The 19,284-nt window shown below is 36.0% G+C and overlaps 2 protein-coding genes across 3 annotated transcripts in view; one reads left to right on the top strand and one right to left on the bottom strand.

Moving 5' to 3' along the window:
- The first annotated feature begins 797 nt into the window (after positions 1–797).
- On the top strand, positions 798–2,629 carry LEAP2 (liver enriched antimicrobial peptide 2). Its single transcript, XM_063292344.1, has 3 exons — positions 798–992; positions 1,768–1,904; positions 2,529–2,629. The coding sequence occupies exons 1-3, from the start codon at positions 936–938 to the stop codon at positions 2,563–2,565; spliced, it is 231 nt and encodes a 76-aa protein (XP_063148414.1). The 5' UTR covers positions 798–935; the 3' UTR covers positions 2,566–2,629.
- Positions 2,630–3,417: 788 nt separating this feature from the next.
- The window catches only part of AFF4 (ALF transcription elongation factor 4), a 50,423-nt gene continuing 34,556 nt past the window's right edge, over positions 3,418–19,284 (bottom strand). For both annotated transcript variants that reach the window (XM_063292340.1, XM_063292341.1), the window contains exons 12-22: positions 17,950–18,873; positions 16,179–16,267; positions 15,064–15,298; positions 13,810–13,907; positions 12,465–12,528; positions 12,234–12,370; positions 10,754–10,825; positions 10,270–10,363; positions 9,878–9,921; positions 9,188–9,408; positions 3,418–8,946 (exon numbers count right to left, since the gene is read on the bottom strand). In XM_063292340.1, coding sequence (XP_063148410.1) covers positions 8,828–8,946; positions 9,188–9,408; positions 9,878–9,921; positions 10,270–10,363; positions 10,754–10,825; positions 12,234–12,370; positions 12,465–12,528; positions 13,810–13,907; positions 15,064–15,298; positions 16,179–16,267; positions 17,950–18,873 — 2,097 coding nt within the window. In that variant the 3' untranslated portion in view covers positions 3,418–8,827. The remainder of the gene's footprint in view (positions 8,947–9,187; positions 9,409–9,877; positions 9,922–10,269; positions 10,364–10,753; positions 10,826–12,233; positions 12,371–12,464; positions 12,529–13,809; positions 13,908–15,063; positions 15,299–16,178; positions 16,268–17,949; positions 18,874–19,284) is intronic.

Consider the following 19,284-nt stretch of genomic DNA (forward strand, 5'->3'; position numbering starts at 1 on the left):
CTTCTGTAAAAGCATTTTTGTGTCTAGTGTTTTGATGTTGGACTGGGAAAATTTAAGCCAAATGCACATGGAAACACAAAACTCATATTGACCTTGCCATAACCTCCTGCAGATATGTTTTTGCACAGATACAATAGGGTATCCTATTGCCTGAACCTATTAAAGAGGAAAAATAAATATAATACAGTAGATAACCTTTAAATTGTTACAGGAGTTCTATATTTCAGGGAATTGATGAAATTCTATCTGAGGCTGAGATGATGTAGCTTTCCAAGCGATACTCCCAATGATTAACAATTGAAGCAAATTCTGAACTTGAAAATTAGTCTTTTGCAGAAAAGTTTTAAAATGTATTACCACCACACATTCAGAAGAATAAGGGTTGACCTGTTTCAACAAAATCTTTTTGAGAAATCAGTCTTGGTTTTTCCACTTCTGACTGTATGTACATGTATGCTTATTGTGCATTATTTGATAACAGTAAAGAGGCACCACTCACTGTATAGAAGCTTTTTTTAATCTACAGGGTTTTTTTTCCTTGTTATGCAACTGGTAGTTATTTCCTATGTAATTAAGTCTAAGAAACAATGAGAAAATAGCATCAGTTTTATTCATTGATCCACTTACAAGACCACAATGAACACTGAGTGAAATCTAGGTTTTAAAAAGAAACAGCTGGCATGTTTGATATGCTGATCAAGGTACAAATGCTTGAAAAATAAATATATTTAGCTTACAGGACAGACTTTGGACCATCACTTTAGTAGATATTAACTTATTAAGCCTTTTTGTCTCTAGGGTGATCTTTGTCCCTTGAATAAGTTGGCAGATGATGCAATGGGAACTTGCATCTATAAAAGCTGAACAAGGATGTTCAGGTGTGTTCATTACCTTTTGAGAAAAAAATTGGATGGGCCAAAAAAGATCCAAAGACGATGCAGTGTTTGAAAGTTGTGGCACTCTTCTCGATTTGTTCAGTTCTGCTGTTTCAGGTAAGGACATAACTGGCATTTAAATTTCAAAATTGTCAGACAAACGTGTTTCAACATATATTTTATACTTAAGATATGCCTGTATCTGAAGGGGCTCAATGTCTGAAGGGCCATTATCAAGAGAATCCAGGAATCAACTATTAATAGCTTCAACATTAGACTTCTTCCTCAACGGAATGAATCACATCGATTTCCAATGGCTTCTGCCTACCCAGTAAGATCAGGAAGGGTGGGTTACTCCAGGTCCCTTCTCCTAAGTAATATCATCTTCAGAGAACATGGGGACAAACCTTCTCAGTTATGGCTTCCATTCTTTGGAAGGACATTCTTCCCAAGATTTCCATCACATTGGTTTTTTTGGGAAGCCAGAAAACCAGGCTTTTCTGGAGAAGAGATTGATGATGATCAAGACATCTTGTGCTTTTGAGCCTGACTATGGGAGTTTATTGTGGTAGGTATGTACAGCTTTGTATCACTTGTTTTAATAATTTGTTTTGCCTTTTCTTTTTGCACACTGCCAGAATCTCACAATTGGGCTAGCCTGCAAATACTGTCAATAAATGGGTAACACTAAGGTATAGCTACATGAATTTCTGCAGACGTGAAAAGCAAGTTTTGAAATTATCACTGACTTAGAGAATTTTTGTACAGAAAGGGCAAGCTGTCATAAATTCCATACAGAAATGATACAATCTGAGTAGTCTGAAGAGAATTCTAAGGGCTGAATGTCCAGATTTTAGTATCATATACAACAGCCAGATTATAATTGTTTCAGATACACTGTGCCTCACTGCATCCACAAAATGCTCAGCTTGTTAGGCCAAAAAGAATGACACCTTTCTGGAGAGGACTTTCAAGACCAGTCAGAGCACCATGCAGGGATAACAGTGAATGCTTCACAGGATTGTGCAGGTAATTTCCTTCTCATACCTGGAAATAAAAAGGAGTTTCATGCAGACCAGCAAGTGTTTTTACTGTTAGGATGAGTGCAATCATCCAGTCATCTTGAATAGGAGGAAGATAAAATAAATTAATGTCTCTTCAGGTCTGTAAATTAGCAGAAGTAAAAAATCAGTCCAAAGGAATTACAAACCTAGACTTCATTTACAAAATATTTTCTATTTAATGTTAGAGCTGAAAACACTAAACAGTAATTTTTTAAATATATTACAGTACAGACTGAAAACATTTTGGAAAATGTAATGCAGGCAAGTAATTCTAGGACAATCCAACATGAAAACTGATTTAACTTTATTGATACATTTCTTATTCCTTGCAATTGTACATCATTACCATCAAGAACAAGAATCCCCCATTTGGATGTGCAACTCTAAAAAATGAGCTAATAAGAAAGTACTGATGGCACTATTGCTTTCCTGAAACAAAGTACTTAAACTCATGTAACATTTCTTTAATATTACAGAAAGTAGTTAAAATACTAGATCCTTTCTTATATGTGGGTTAGTCTTAATGTGACTAAAAATAGTAAGCAGATCAATTTTTTTTAACTTTTTTTCCTTTCTTTTCTTTTTGCAGGAACAAACAATGTTCTTTAAGAATATCGCAAGAGTAGTTATGTCCTAAGAAGAACAAACTGTTACCTTGGATGATGCTCCCCCTTGTTTATTTATTGTCACCTTTATATATATATATATATATATATATATATATATAAATATTTAAAGCTTTTCAATTAATGTTTCATTTGTGTGGACAGATGAAAGAATTTCAACATGGCAGATATATGTGCTAATTTCGTTTATATTTTCCATCTTATTCCAGGGTGGGCTTTTATCCAAGCTACAGTAGCTTCAACTGATTTTATCTTTTATTTTTTTGTATTTTTTCTGTGCAAAAAAATTAAACATCTGTAAGAGCAATTACAGTTTGATATTTGTCTTGCATACCAGCCAAAAGAGAAAGACACATAACAGTAAGATACATTGAAAATATTCTGAGATGGACTTTTCCAACAGTTGACCCTTCTGAAGCAAAAGTGACAAGGTTTTGACTCTATCTAGCCATTAATAGTGCTACAAATTTTCAAGCACTTTCCAGCCTTAATGAAGCACTTAAAGCATATTATTAAATTGTTAACAACAGACATTTAAATACCACTGATTTCAGCACTCTTCCAGGTTTCTTCCCTTTTTAATTTTTCCTATGGCATTCAAACTTTCATTGCGTAGTGGGTAATGCTGCAATCAGCTTAATGCAAATATTTCAGTGATAATGTAGGAATTTAAACACATCAATATATTTAAATTGGGTGAATTTAAATACATTAGCTGGATAAAATGTTCTGCTGCCTTCCCACTATTCTGTGTTCAGGAAATGAGAGGCTCACAATTGCTCCCATTCTCAAACAGAAAATATTTTCTGATCCAATGTGCAGGTTCATGGCAGAAAGGCTCATACTAAAGGATTAATTCAAGCACAGTGCTTATAAAGTTTAATACAGAAAATCTATTTGATATTTATTAAACTTAGTTTCTCCAGTTACAGTTCTGCATTGTACAAAGCATTTTAATGACACAGTAGTTAAAAAGATCTTTACAAATTGAAATGTGATACCCTTTTCTCCAAATATTTAATTGCCATAAATTTGTTTAAAAATACACATTAAACGCATATTTCAGACACTAAACTTTCTATAATCTCAATACCACAAAATACATAGAATATACTATACAGATGTGGAAAAAAATCTAGTTAGTATATAATACTTTGCTCACCATTAACATACGTGAAATGCACATACTGACTTAGAAATCCTAATTTGGAGCCCCAAAGTACCCTTTTGAAATTTCAAATGTATTGCAAAGGAAAGGAAAATAAAAAAAAAATCACAGTTTTATTTTAAAAGTTTAGTTTTGGTTGAGAACAGATGACTAAATAATAAGTAACAAAATGTAAGACATGGACATGGCATATACAATGCACACAACAGACAGCCATACTGCCAGTCATAATCAGTACCAAGATTCATGTTCAAGGTTGTTGTTTTTTTTAAAAAAAAGATTAAAAAAAAAGATTAAAGGGTACAAATAACCTCTCCCCCACCCCATCCCATAAGTTTGCCCAAACAAAAAGAAAACCTTCTTTACCAAATAATTTCAAATAAGATAAAGAATCTTTAATAAATATATAAGCACTTTATCCTCCATATACAAAACTTCTTAAAACCATTTAAAAGGGGAGTTTGATACAAATGTGCTTGCAGAGACTATGCCTGGGCCATGCAGCCAGGTTTTCAGGCATCTGAATGCAATCATCATGGGACAGTGGCTGCAGTTTTGATGTTATTTACAAACTAAGAGAGAGGAAATGGTTTTGAGTCGAATATGCCAGTATCAATTCTATTTGCAGTCACATTATCAGAAAAAAAAAATGCTTTGCCAATAGGTTTTTAAATGGAACCAAGAAGCAAAGCCAACATTTCAATAATTTCAACAAGTTTCTAGGTAGAAACAGTGGTGTAAATGAACTGAATTTGTTCAAAGCTCAGACTAATCAGTAAGTGGGGAGGGCATGAAAGCATTCAGTAAAAATGCTTGCCTTTTCCAGGATAGCCTCACTCCAAATACCCAGAACTTATCCAAAAGAATGAAACTGATCATCACATTCTGTACTGTCTAGCTGTGTTTGCTACAGCCTGGGGGAAAAAATGAAGTTGTATAATAGTATTCACTAGTAAAGTATACTGTTGAACTACTGAAAACTCAAATTTCCCACAATATTGATTTCTGCTGAATTTAAAATCATTATGTCCTTGACCCAAATATTTATGAAATATTTGCTATTCAAGACTCTTATCATATGGTTTGGATGTTGCTTTCTCCTTCTGTTAGTAAAACGTATTCAACTTGATTTGCTCAGGCCCAATTAAACCACTTTAATAAAAATACTGCAGGGTTGATTACAGTGCAAGGAATTATTATTATATATAGCAAAGGTAGTATTTCCCATAAACTGCCAAATTTGGCAAACTATACAGTTATCTGCTGCAGCTGTGACTTACTTGCCTTAAGGCAAGCAAATATACCTATTGGCTCCATATGGCTGCAACTGCTCATAACACTCTTTATAGGGGTTGTTTTTTTTTAATAAAATCACAGCAATCAAGCTTCATAATCTAAAAGAAACAGAAAGCATTCCTGCATAATATGCAAAATTTATCACCATCATCAAAATGAGGATGGCTCAGCACTCAATAAATATACTGATATAGTCAGATGTACTATAATCTAACACATTTATAACAAACTTTGAACAGGCTTGATCTCATCTATTTATGCATGTAGATATATGTATTAGAAACATGTATATTACAAATTGCATACTGTCGTCAAAAGATCTACAGCCATTTGCTCTTCTTTACAGGTAAGAGATTTAAATTGTCTTTGAACATGTCGGGTCATTTAATGTAGTATCCTGAATATTCATTTAAGATACAAAATGAAGTAGCCAGGTTTCTACAAAATCGTTGGATCCTAGACAAGAACTGCCATCAGAACACTGATTTCAATTTGGAATGTGCCAATTGTCTTCTAACCCATTCCTAACCCCCAAAGTGAAACTTTTGTAACTACTTGATCTAACACTGTCTGAAAAATTCACTGCCAGCACTCTGGCAAAACATTTCAAGTTCCTCTTGTGGATTCCATGCTACCATTCATGAATTGTTCTCCTAAAACCCAGCAATGATTTGTTTTTTTTGTGGGGGGGGAGGGAGGGAATCAACAATAAGTGTGCACTGAAGCAAGCCATTTTGCTCGCTCAGATGTACAGTATTAAGCCATCTTATAAAGACGCATCACTGGGATATACTAAAACACTGGTATGTGTTAATACTCAGTCATGGACTCAATATATAATATTCCAGAGTTTTCAAATGAAAATAATTGAACAATTTCTGTTAGTACTCAAGATGTACATGCAATGGGTTCAATACAGATTAAGTCCAACCCAATAAAGGGCAGATTAAGGAGAGTCACTTGCCTTTGCACTTTAAAAAGTTTATTACTTCCTTGCACTTAACAATTAACTTTGGCAAATTACTCATGCACTCCTGAGACAACTGAATTCTTGAGTTAGATGGTCTTTTAAAAGTTGATAATTTGATTTCAATTGGTTGAAAGCTGGACTGATCCTTGAACTGGAGAAGGAACAGTATCCCTGTTTATTTAGGACACCCAGATATTACCTCTATGAGGCATATATTACAACAGATAATGGACTGTAGCTTAAGTCTATATTTAAATCTAGAGAAGCCTTGCTAAATTAATAAAGAGACGAATACTTAGGATGTATCTGGAGATATATAAAAAAATTCAACCTGATATATACTATTCTAGTTTTAAAAACAATAGATAAAAAAGAGACATTTTCTCACTGCCAGTCTAAGTTATATGGGTACAAAAGCAAGTGAACTAATCAAATGATCATTGCAGCACCTTATAAGAAGAGAGCCTGGGATGATGGAAAGGTTTCAGTACTGTAAAATAAATGTGTCAGGCACTTTCAAATGTCAAGAACGTTGACTTTTGCTATTAGTGGGGAAGTAAGATGGAAAATTAGCTATTTATTATTGGATGCTAGCAGTAATCTGTGCTCTTCCTCTTGAATCTATGGTTTACGAAAATGCATATATTTTAAAAATTGCTTTTCACAACTGATATTTTTACTCAAGCAGCTCACAAGAAATAAACACTGGAAGTCTGCTTAATTTTTTTTTTTAGTTGAACCTCTTTAATCTCTGTGCTGAAAGTACAATGAGCTGTTTGCTAAGGGAGTGGTTTAAAGAAGCTTCCCCAAGACAGCTGCTCACACTGACTGAAAGAAACACAAGTATGTTGCAATTTCATACAGACATACAGATTTTCCCATTACTGATTAACTAAAGTGATTTTGCACATAAAGTTACAGTGATATTTTGATCACTTACATGACAAAACCATTATATATATTTTGCATAAACAAATGCTGTATGGATGTGCTTACATGTTTTTCTTCTGCTCTCACAATGCATTCTTGTGCTGCAGGGTGCAACAGTAAGCTATAATGACCAAATGATTAGCAATTTCAACCTAACAGATCCAAAGTATCAGGGTATAAAAGAAAACATGTATCCTGTCAGGATACAAGTCTCTACGAGTATACAAACTATTATTTAGTTATTATAATTTATGACGCTACTGAACTTTCACTGTCCCAAAGACACACTGCAATACTAATTGATGTAAAATTCTATCCTTCTTTCAAAACTTGCCATCATTTTGGCACATAGCTATACAGCTAGACATAATTTTAGTGCAATTGTTTTCTTGAACATGCATGTTCACATCTGGGTGGGTTTTAGGGACAAGGGCAGGCAAAGCAGCATATCACAATTCCACACTGAAAGGTTTAGAGTCTGACTCTAAAGCACAAGCAACATGTATTGTCAACAAATGACAGCCACTAGAATTAGGAAAAGGAAGTAAAATTTTACTGCTGGAGACCGACTGGATATAACATACAGGTCCTAAGTGTAAAACCTCTTGTAAACAGTATTTAAAATCTTCATCTAAAAAGGCATAAGGCACACCAGACATGATAGGGATGCTAAAGCAGTATTTTTTTTCTTTTAGTCAGATAAGCACCTTCTGTGAAAAGGTACCTTGCTTAGTAACCTTAAAGCAAATTTCCATGCATGATTCTTGCTGATCACAGTTATACCTTTATAACTAAATATTCTGTTCCCATCACAAACATTTAACATTAATGAATGTGCCACAAAATGGCATAAAAGCAAAATTTCAAATTACCTGGACCAAACAGCTTAAAATGTCCCTGTAATCACAGGTCTACTCTCTACCCCGTGTTGTCCATTACATAATTCTGACGAAGACAAAAGACAGATGTTTGTCACACATTGCATTTTCTGATGAAGTGCACCAGTTTCACATAGGAATTACTGTTAGAAGCTTTGGTGTCTAACAATTACAAGCAAGGAAATAAAGAGGCTGCACCAAAGCACAAGATTGTCCACCTGAAACCATTCCTACTTTATACTTGGAGACTGAAGTCCATTGTGACCCACATCACTTTGAATATTGCATTAAATGCAACATTTCGTAATGTACTGAGATTATTAGTGTTAAGACATGTGTTTCAAAAGTGATTTTCCATACAAATCCTTGAATATTTTGACTTAAAATGATTTAACTGATTATGAAGTTATAACCTTGGCACATCAATAAAACTGTGGCCATCACTGAGGGTTTGACTTAAATATGCATGAAAATGTGTCTCTACACTTTAGAATCTATCAACCCTGACTTTCTCTTACAAACTCCACCATCACAAGACATTACAGAATAACAAAGCTCACAAAATACTTAAATAAAGTGTCTACATTTAATCCTCACTAAGTACTTGATTAGGTAAAATTCATAGGAAAAACAGCTAAGGTTTTAAACCAGCCCCAAAACACAGCTTTCAAAAACAAATTAAAATAAATAAGTTTTAAAACAGATTTGTTAGGCATAATTATTAGAATTCCAATCCAATTGCAATCAATGAATCCATCTTATATTAAAGCATTGCAGAGTTTAAACTATTTTTAAATATTTTTAAAATGGGGTCAGCTGAAAAAGTTCATTAACACGATGTTTGGAGGTTCTTACACACATGATGCTGGGAGACACAGGAAAGTGTTCCTTTCTCTTTGATTTCACTTTCTTTGCTTTCATTATGGCAGTCTTCCTTATTTTTTATGACACAGTGTTGAAAAAAAATCAGAGGCAGCAAGATAAGTCTCTTCTATGCTGTAGACATCTTCAGTCCAGTTATCACTTGGCATCCAAACGCAACCAATGTAATCCCTGTCTGGTGTAATGTACCAGGTCTGTCATAACACTTGCATTAAAGATCAGAGGGCCCATAACTTTGTCCAGTTCAGCAAAAAATTCTACAGAAAAGAAGAAAAATAATCAGATTGAACTACACCATTTCCCATGACATCTCCTAAAACAAAATTGATAAAAATCACATGCCTTGCTAATTTTATGAAGTTATAATCCAAAAGCGATTAGAAAATGCATTAAAACTTTAATTGCTTTCACTGAATCAGCAGCAATGATTCTTTCACTTTTTAAATGTGAAAAAAAGATCAATCCCTCGAAATATAAATTAATACAACCCAATCTTACCCTTTTGTTCTCTGGCAAGCTGGTCTGCTTGGTCCCAAATTTCAGTGGCATATAGAAAATTGGAAGTAACCTGGACGTAGCTCGCTGCCATCTGATGTATCCTCTGTGGAATAGTCACTGAAGAAGCGCTCCCTGAAGGGTTGGTTGACCCTGACGAGTAATTTCCTGAATTCCCTGGAGACAATTTCGGTGAAACTGGAGATGGCATACTGACAGGTTTGCTAAAAATTAAAATTGGAACCTTTACTTACTAACATTTGTAAAACAGAAAATGTATCTACTGAAATAGTTACTAATTCAAAAACTGCATTCTGCTATTAACTGTAGAAATACTATTTCAATATTTGTGCCATCCATTATCTGGTAGATGCAGCAGAAACCCCATGTAGCATCCAGTATTAAACCCCATGAAACATCCTTTCTAAGAAGGTAACTGAATGTAGCTAGTAGTAAACACTAGTAGAATATTCTGCGTAAGAAGTATGAATCAATTAGGAGAAAAGTTCTGTCACATAAATCATGAAGAAATGATTAACTCATGAATTAATTAAAAAAATAAAGACATGTAGAACAACTGCCTTTATAATGCTTCAAAACTGTATCTGAATTTTGGATATCTATCTCGAGTTATTACTGTTTAATTCATGCCTTCATACAAAAGACACAATTATGCATTAAATAAATGCTTACCTTCCCATACCAGGTGATGGTGCTTGAGAATTGTTATACGAATTCTGTTTAGGAAAAACCCACAAATTTTAAAATAAATGCAGATTCAATGTTATACACTGTGCAATAAAAATAAAAAATCAAATCAAACCATGAAGTGCTTTAAAATAAGAAATTTTTAAAAATCACAACACCAGACAGAATTTGAGCAACAATGGAAACTAAATATGGGCAAAATTATCAGTAAAAGAAATTGTAAAAACATCTCTATAATTAGATAAGTGACAAAATAAAGTCTCCTTAAGCATTATTGCTGAATTATATGTTAATGATAACATCCATTTAGGAAAACTGAAAAAACAATCTTTCAAACTACAACTTGAATACATTTTTTAAAAAGCACAAGTTTTTACCTTCAAATGTTCAGTCAGTGTCTTGGAATACTTTAACGCACTCTCCTTCTTCAGCTTGAAAAGTCTTAAATATAAGAGGGACTGGCATCTGAGACTAATAAAAATAAGAATGCTACCACTTTAGGAATTTGCTAATAAAAGATCCTCACATATCTGGAAAAAAAGTAAATTACACTTCTACCGAGATGCTTAAAAAATTAGTTAATTTCAATAAAGATTAAAATGAAAAACTAGCATCAAAAAGCTAATTTTTTTTTTTGCTTTATTACTAGAAAAGGATAGCTTTGCAAAGTTAGCCTAAGTCAATTATTCAAATAACATTATTCATTTTAGATAGTGATAGTGCTGCTCCCAGTCCAAGCAGATAGTATTAGACTAGAACAGTAAGCTACGCTTTATCTTACCACCCACAAAATGGAAGTCTACCCAGATACATTTTGCTTCTAGCTATTCTCATGTTTCTAATTCAGTTCTGTATACATACCACAGTACTGCTAGCCTTTTGTCTGCAGCAGTTGCATCTGGTGCTGAATAATTCTTTAGCTTCATAGTGTACCTTCAACCAAAAAATAAAACAAATAATAAATAAGTTAAAAAACTGTCCTTTTTTTTTTTCACTTTAATGAAAACATGTATGCGCTGTTTGCCCAAAGCCTTATGGCTAGAGGATACAAAGATTTTATATATTAAGCACTCACTATTTACTAAAACCACATTAAATATAGCAAGAGACACTGTACAAAGGATAGTTAAGAAAGCTTTAAAAATTATATTTAGTTTTTCAACACTTGCAAAATAGTAACTCTATATAAGATAATACCTTACTTTGGCCACAAACCAAACTACAGACCAAACCATGAGATCCAGTTATGTATCTCCACTCCTAGCCAGCCAGGCAATATAGTTCAGATGTTGACCCAGTGCCTAGAGGCTGTGAGAGTCTGGACGAGAGGAACCAGCTTCAACTTAACCCTAGGATGATGGAATGGCTCTGGGTTTTTGGTCCTCTTTGATCTGGTGTCATCTTTAACTCTTGCTGGGGCTGCACTCCCCTGGATAGAGCTGGTGCACAATTTGGGGGGCCTTCTGGACTCACGGCTCCAGCTCAAGGGCTAGGGGGGCCTTTGGACAGATTCATCTTGTGCAACAACTGCGCCCATTCCTGGACTGGAAGGCCTTGCTCACAGTCACTCACTCCCTGGTCACTTCCCAGTTGGATCACAACGCAATCTACATGGAGCTTCCCTTGAAGATCATCTGGAATTTACAACTGGTCGGGAATGCAGCAGCATGCACAGTTCTGGGTGCCCCATGGTTTGCCTGTATTACTCCACTGCTGTGTGAGCAGCATTGGCTTCCAGTTTCTTCTGGGGGCAATTCAAAGTGCTGGTTATCACCTTTAAAGCTCTGAATGGCACAGGGCTGGGTTATTTGCAGGACCGCCTCTCCATGAGGGTATCTGCCTCTTCCACCAGGTCAGATAGGGTGGGCACGCTCGCTCCAGGTCCCTTCCCTTAAATGTTGTCATCTGATGGTACCTAGAAAGCATGCCTTCTCCACAGTGGCCCCTGCCCTGTGGAACGCCCTCCCCCCTGAAATTTGGCAGGCCACTACCCTCCTTGGTTCCCAGAAACCCTTGAGGAACTGGCTCTTCCCCCAAGCATTGGGTTAGGATGAGGTTGAAGTCTGGTCAATGTAAATGTTACTTTATTTTGGGGATGTTGGGAGTTTTTGATGCTGATTTTATTGTCTCTTTTAAATTTTTATTGCTGTTTCTGTGAGCCACCCAGGGTTATGGCACAAAAGATGGGCAGCCATGTAAGTCTTATAAACAAACAAACAAATGGTGGCAACTGAATAGCACCTCTAGAACCAACTATTTACAGTGTATCAATTAGGAGTACAATTCCCTACTGTATCCCTATTCTGATAATTATATTTATTGCTTGTCCTGTATCACTTACTTGATTAGCTCCACAGTTTCAGAATACATAGGGAATGGGGACTTGGATTCCTGAGCGTTTTTCTCCAATGCATTCCCACATTCAATAAATGACACTACAGCATCAAGGTAATAAACAGCTTTTTCAAACCTGTCAGACTAAAAAAAATATAAAGTCTTAAATGGAGATTTATGACAAGAGTCAGAGAATTTGCCTAAAAAGGATTCAATTAGAAGACAATGTTTTTCTTACCAATGCATCAGCATTATGTTTTAATTTTTTTGCTTCTTGCAAGTAGTGATCTGCTGAGTAGCTTCTGTAACATAAAATGAATTCTGATAAAATTAGAATTGATAGATAGAACTGAGACTGATAAAATTAGAACAACTTCTTAATCTTGGTTGCTTTGTTCATTCATGTTCGTATATATTTGAGGAAGGATTGCAAAGAACATCACATTTAATTGAGACAAAATAAAGCAAAACGAAATGGAGAAGTCTGCCTAAATTGTCACTAATTTGGCATGGAGAGAACTTTTCTTGGGTTGCACAATTATATACCAGTAACAGGAGCAATAAACTCTTCTGGCAGCATTTGGGATACTGTGCCTCTACCTTCCTGAAGACATAACCCAGCTCCCCAGCCTAGCAAAGATCACTGTTCTCTAGTCTGCGCTGGCACGATGCAGGGCTTTTAGAATACTGGGGTAAATGGATGATGTTCTTGTACTGGTACTTAACATCAGATGCTCTGTGTACAGCAGATGTACCGGATCGAGCTTTGACTCAATTAACTGCCTGCATTTTCATTAATGTGTTCATGCTGAATATACAGTAATGAATCTGGGTCAAGTTTTGCAAGATCGCCACAGAAGAAAATATATCTTTTAAGATGGGAGGTCAGGTTCAAAATACTGAGATGTAATACCATGCCAATTCAGAGTAGTGTTTCCACAGCAATGCAAAATTAGTAATGATTATATCTAACCACAACCTAGATCAGAAAAACTGTTAAGCTTCTAGGAACAACCTTATACATCAGCAATTTTTAAAATACAACAAAAACAACTATATCCTGTATTTTACCATGTTGCACTACAAAACCACAATGCCCTCTGGATTCTATGTGGGACAAAGAGGTCAAACTTGGTGCAAAATAATTATTGGAACAAATCTGACATCAGAACTCAGAATAAGCACAAAGTAATAACAGAGCATTTTAACCTCTTAGGACGTTGCACTACAGATCTCAAAGTTAAGTTTTGCAACAAAAAGACTAGGCCAGTACAGTTGAGCATGAGACAGCTGAACTTACATGTATCAACAGGTCTCTAGCTAAACTCCTACACCAGTTAAACCATTCCATGTATCCATGAGTTGCAGCTCATGCAAGCTTATGAAACGTGTTCATCTTAAAAGGTGCTCCCAGATTCTTTTTGACTTTTGGCTACCATAGATTAATAAAGCTCTTCTCCTACAATGTCTTCCAAATTACAATATCGTTTATGAAAAAAAATTAACATGGACTATACCCAGGTGTTTCCATAGTTTATCAGACACTCATTCTAGCTACAAAACCATTTTATCTTCGTTCTCACCTGTCATCAAATACTAGCTTTGCTCTTCGGGACTTTGAACTATCAGAACTTGTGGTGGAGGCAGAAGGACAATTTGAAGAATTATTTAAAATCTTTTCCTTGGAAAAAAGAGAATGCAATTATTTAAAACATTGTTTGGAAGGAGAGGCATTGCACTTGCCAAGTTCAGGCTGGTTAAATGCAACCCAGATGCTTACCACAAATCCAACTTGACAAACCCAGCTGTTACCATAATGATAACAAATTCAAAATATAAAGCAGGGGAGATTTTAATAATGGTGCTATTATAATTTGCACAAAGTCTGTTAATACAACAATTATTTGGCATTGTTTAATACTCATAATTGTAAAGCTTTGTCATCTCTGTAGCGGTATACTAACTTATGTTGGGGCAGACTATGCAGCAAAGATCAAATTGCATAAGTCTGAGTCAAAGTTAAATATTGTTCTTATGCAATGATGTAACATATGTTTTAATCTTCATATTCACTCCTATTGTTTTGAGTTTGAAGGGAAAAATTGGGCTTCATCCAATTTAAGTCTTTTATTTCTAACATAAACTGTATTTAAAAAGCTTTTCATCTAAAAATAGTACTATAAGGATTTGACAAAATCATATTCTGGATGGAATTTACTTGTGTAAGTTTGAACTTATTTCACATCAAATTGGGATTTTGCGGGGGGGAAATGGAGGGGTACTTTTGGCTACAACTGTATGTTCTTGGATTAAATACTCAGCTATTTCATTCCTAAGATCATCTTAGTTTCTGCAGTGATCTACAGCTTTGCTACTACTGTATTTTCCTATTAATGAAAGGCTGATCACTGATTAACAAAATATATCTGCTGTAAAAATATAAGCTCATTTATGAATGTCAAGAGCATTAATTGAGATCATATCAATTAGCCTAGCTCCCAACAGTATCCACACAAACCTGGTCTGTTCCCTAACATCTTAGACTCAGCAAAAGCACCTGCAGGGAGGAAGTCTTTAGGCATTTATGCAATTAGGAACTCAAATGGTGCATAGTTCCAAATCACACGGACATATTTGTTTCACCCTTGCGGGTATCTGTGATGTAGACAGAGACAGAGCATAAGGCAACCAGGCACCTGCGGTATTAGGCACAGGACTAGTGGCAGGTCAGTTTTAGTACAGGAACATTTCTTTTTAATGAAGCTTACGTATGCTTGATTTCACACAAAATTAAGGACTCTAAAAACAAGGAACGATCGGTAATTGAAGGTTTTTACCTTTGCTTCTTTAGTGTTACTTGAGGCCTTTCCTTCAGTCTTCTTTTGCTTCGATGAGCTACTTTTAGTGCTGCTACTCTCCTTATTACTGTTACTGCCTGACTTCAAGGAAGAAGACTGACTGATAGTTCTCTTCCGAGACCCATGCTCTTGCTTTGGATCTTTTGCAACAGCGGAGGTCGTTGCTGGAGATGGGAGAAGATCCTTCTCTTTAACAGCACTTGGCTTTGAAGACCTGTCCTCCCAAAATAAAATTAGAAAATAGAATTAAAGATTTTGTACCTACCTTCATGTAAAGGATATTTTTTACTCTTTTGCCTCACCAGCTCCAAAGCAATAAGGATCCTCGTTTTATCAAACTATTATATTTGAGAAAGAGAATGTTTTTAGGATGACACAATATCTCAGACTGAGCAAAAAAACAGCTGCAAGCGTCCAAGGATGGTAATAAGAATAATAAGAATGCCAAAATCACAAAAGATTCATCTTCCCTAATCCTTTCTTCTTCAAGATGCTGTCATACAGATATAGCTCAGCCTGCACTACTTCTTTTCATCTAAAAAAACCTCTCACAATCAGAATGGAAGCAAGTATTATGCATGAAACAATTGTCCAATATGACACTATAAGTAAACAGAGAAGCAGCAGAGGCTCATTTTTTAAAAATTTTGCCCCTGTAAATCAAATTGAATAAGAGCAAATATGGAAAAATGGTACAGATGTTTTTACTCAAATTGATTTTGTTTTAGCATGTTACACTGTAAATTGCCCAAGAACTTTGGCTGTTGGGAAGTTCAAAAATAATAATAAACAAATAAAAAATAGAACAAAGGGTATGGAAGGTTCTACGGGCATCATAGCAGCTGGAGTCTCCAAATAAAATATGCCATAATATAGAAAGATGCACATGCCCTGATATTTGGAATAGTGTCTCTTAAAAATTCTCTCCCAAAGAATTAAAAACTGCAATGGAAATATTAAAGGTGTAAGAAGATAAACTTGGCATCAGTGCTTGTTCAGATAATACTATATAACTGAATTTTTAAAGAAATTATTTGGCTGAATAATGTGCTTACATCCTGCACTTATATACTACAGTTTGGAAAGTTACTCACTCTCTATTACTAGAAGTCTTGTGTGCTGAAGAAGGTTTTTCTTCCAGTTTAGTTTTCTTGCTTTCAGTGCCTCTGCTGTCTTCTGCATTCTGTGACAGAACATTTGAGAAATAATTACCAGGACAAAGTTTAATAATCTCATATAAAATAACTATACTGGTTTTTGTAGATCATCACAATTCTCAAAGAAACCACTAACAACATTGGGATGATATGATGAGTAATAACAACAATCTTGGCAAAATAGCTTTCCTCAACAGTTGTGTAGCTGGGCAAGACCAAGGAAGCAGAAACATCCCAGATTTCAAGAAGATTGCTTTAATGCTCATTGGGGGTAAATATAAATTCTTAGAAATTATAATAGGCATTTCCCAGCCTCAGTTTTTAGTGAGTTATATTAAGGCAGAGTTCCTTTGAATAGTTTGAATTGTTTTTTTCCCAGATTTCTCCCCATTTGGACTGAGTTGCCTTTTATGAAATAAGCTGTCAACCAACTCACCCATTACTATTTCTTCCATTCCTTTACCAGCCTACCCACAATTCCTCCCAACTGTATTTAGTTTATTTATTTATGAGATGAAGTACACTGATGATGCTGTAGTCCTACCATATGAGAAGTGCTGCTTAATTTGATGAATGTAAACAAATATGACACCTCACTTTTCATTGACCACAGACTGTCAAAATGGCTATTGTTCTTGCTGTGCTGACAACAGCATTTCCTAAAAATGGAAATTTCCATTCCTATTTACTATACTAATAGATGTTTCAGAAAACATGTAAGAAAAATGTATTATTAAGCTGTTTTTGGAACACATATATTAGGTCTTTCATAACCACATAAACAAAACAATGAAGCAGGAAATTAGTAGCGCTATGTAGTGCTTTGGTTTCAAAGAGAAAAAGGTGCTAAAAGAGATGCTCATGTGGCTTCTGTCAGGAACTCATTAAAGCAGCTGTATCTTTTCCCCAGATCACATAGCTGCCCTTTGCAGCTACTACACGGTCCGAGAATGATTCAAGGGACCTTTTCCCCTCCAAAGCCAAAGCATTCCTGTGATAATTAATGATGTATAAATAGTAAATCAGATCTGAAAATATGAAGTATGTCTTCTCATTAAAATGAAAGAAAGACTACAAAGCAATATAACTATACAAATGTATTATTATATAATAAAACAAAATAGTTTAAAAAAGAAACCCTACAGGAATGTCAGGATACATGGTGGACAGGAAAAAAACTACCTACCTACCCTAAACTTCCTGTTTATGTACTACTGCTAAGGATTTTTTAAAAAGAAGTTTTACCTGCAATGTTCTTGAAGCTTAATAAAATTAATGCAATTATTTTAAAAAATGAAACAAAGATTACCCACCTTTAGTAATGTGGGTATGGACACTATGTCCACAAACGAGTACAGTATAATCTACTATCCCATCCTGCTTATGTGCATACATCTAAACAAAGCTTTCAGGCCCATCTATCAAGCTTGTAATCAATACTGAAATGAATAGCTGTTATTATTATTGGTGGAATGTGAGCATTTATTTGTGAACACTTAACATTTTATTTATTTATCTGGTTTATACATCAGCTTTAGGAACTCAAGGCACAGTACTCCCTCCTCCTGTTTTTCTCCACAGCAACCCTGTGAGGTACATTAGGCTGAGATGACACTAAATAACCTCTGGATAAAGGCCATCAACTTTAAAAACTATCTTATCAAATGTTCAGTTCTGACAAGTCTAGATCTTCATGCTGAAAACTAACCTGACACAGTTTATGCTTTTTTCTGCCCTTGTTGGAGCTTTTGTCAGAAGTTGTTTTCTGGGATTCCCTTGGATGCTTCTCACACACATTTTTTCTCTCTGATTTTGATAGGTCTGTCTCTTTGTAAGGCTTCCCTGGTATCCTGGTCAAGAGGCTCAAGTCAATCTTCACAATAAGGGGGTATCTTTCATCAGGATCACTGAGCGGCGAAAGGAGTTCCTTCTCTTCCATAGGAGAGAACATTCTTTGCCGTAAAAAACTGTCATCCTCCTCCATGGAGGGCTTCACAGGAGTCCTATTGCTGTCAGAATACTTGGGGGTTTGCGATGAAGGAGGCAGGCTCTCATTCTCATCAGAATCAGAGGAGGAGGTCTCTGTTTCAATGAACTCCTTAGACTTCTGGGTGGATTTGTTTGCCACCTTGCACTTCTTTTTCTCCGTGGCAGGCCGCGGGGATGGTTTAGGCTCCTTCTTTATGTTTGGCTTTCTGGAGCCTTTTGTGGCTGCCTTGTGCCTGTTAGAAGGTATGGTTGTCGCCATGTCCAGAGGGGTTTCGCTTTCGATTTTCAGGCCTCCTCTGGGCTCTTCCACTGATGGTTTCTCTGCCTTTTTGGGCTGTTTTTTGCCTACGGTCCTCCTTTGGACCACACTGTCACTTTGAGCAGGTGACTTCTGTCGACCACGATTGCTCTCTGATGCTTTCTGGCTGGCTTTTGAATCTCTCCCGGGTGTGGAGGATATGGAGTCTTTTGATCCACTTTGGTCAGCGTATCCTCCCCCTGTGCTCTGATCTCTCCCCTCCTTTTTGTAACCTTGAGTGGATGGGATGTTACTGTCAACAGAAGAAGCCGGTGATACTTTGTGTGGGTTCACCTTGTTTAGCCAGTTGTCAAGCTGCCACTTATTTGTTGGAGGTGGCTCAGGCTAAAGAAAGAAAAGAGGAAAACCCAATTGACAACATCCTGTATGAATACAGCCTAGAGCATCAGAAGGGAGAGCCTGGCTTTCCATTATTTTGCTCACATCTTTCCTATGGCCCAAGGGCTGTGGCAACATCCATATCTGAAAAGAGGATAATCTAGAAATGAGAGGAGGGCTGCCATAACAAGCTAGGTTTATCAACCATGACACGCAGCAAAGTTACAGAATTCAGCTCACCACCTGTACCAGCTACCTGGAAGGAAGTGCTGCTCTTTTCAAGCAAGCAGATTCAGCGTCATACACAACGGAGGATGCAGTCAGAAATGACACAAACCAGCAGCACATCCCCCTCTGCTAAGAGGGGTGTTCCCAGGGGCTCAGTGAGCACAGTACGGAAGCTGCATTTTGCAGTTC

This window comes from Candoia aspera, chromosome 2 (assembly GCF_035149785.1).
Source record: "Candoia aspera isolate rCanAsp1 chromosome 2, rCanAsp1.hap2, whole genome shotgun sequence".
Lineage (NCBI taxonomy): Eukaryota > Metazoa > Chordata > Lepidosauria > Squamata > Boidae > Candoia > Candoia aspera.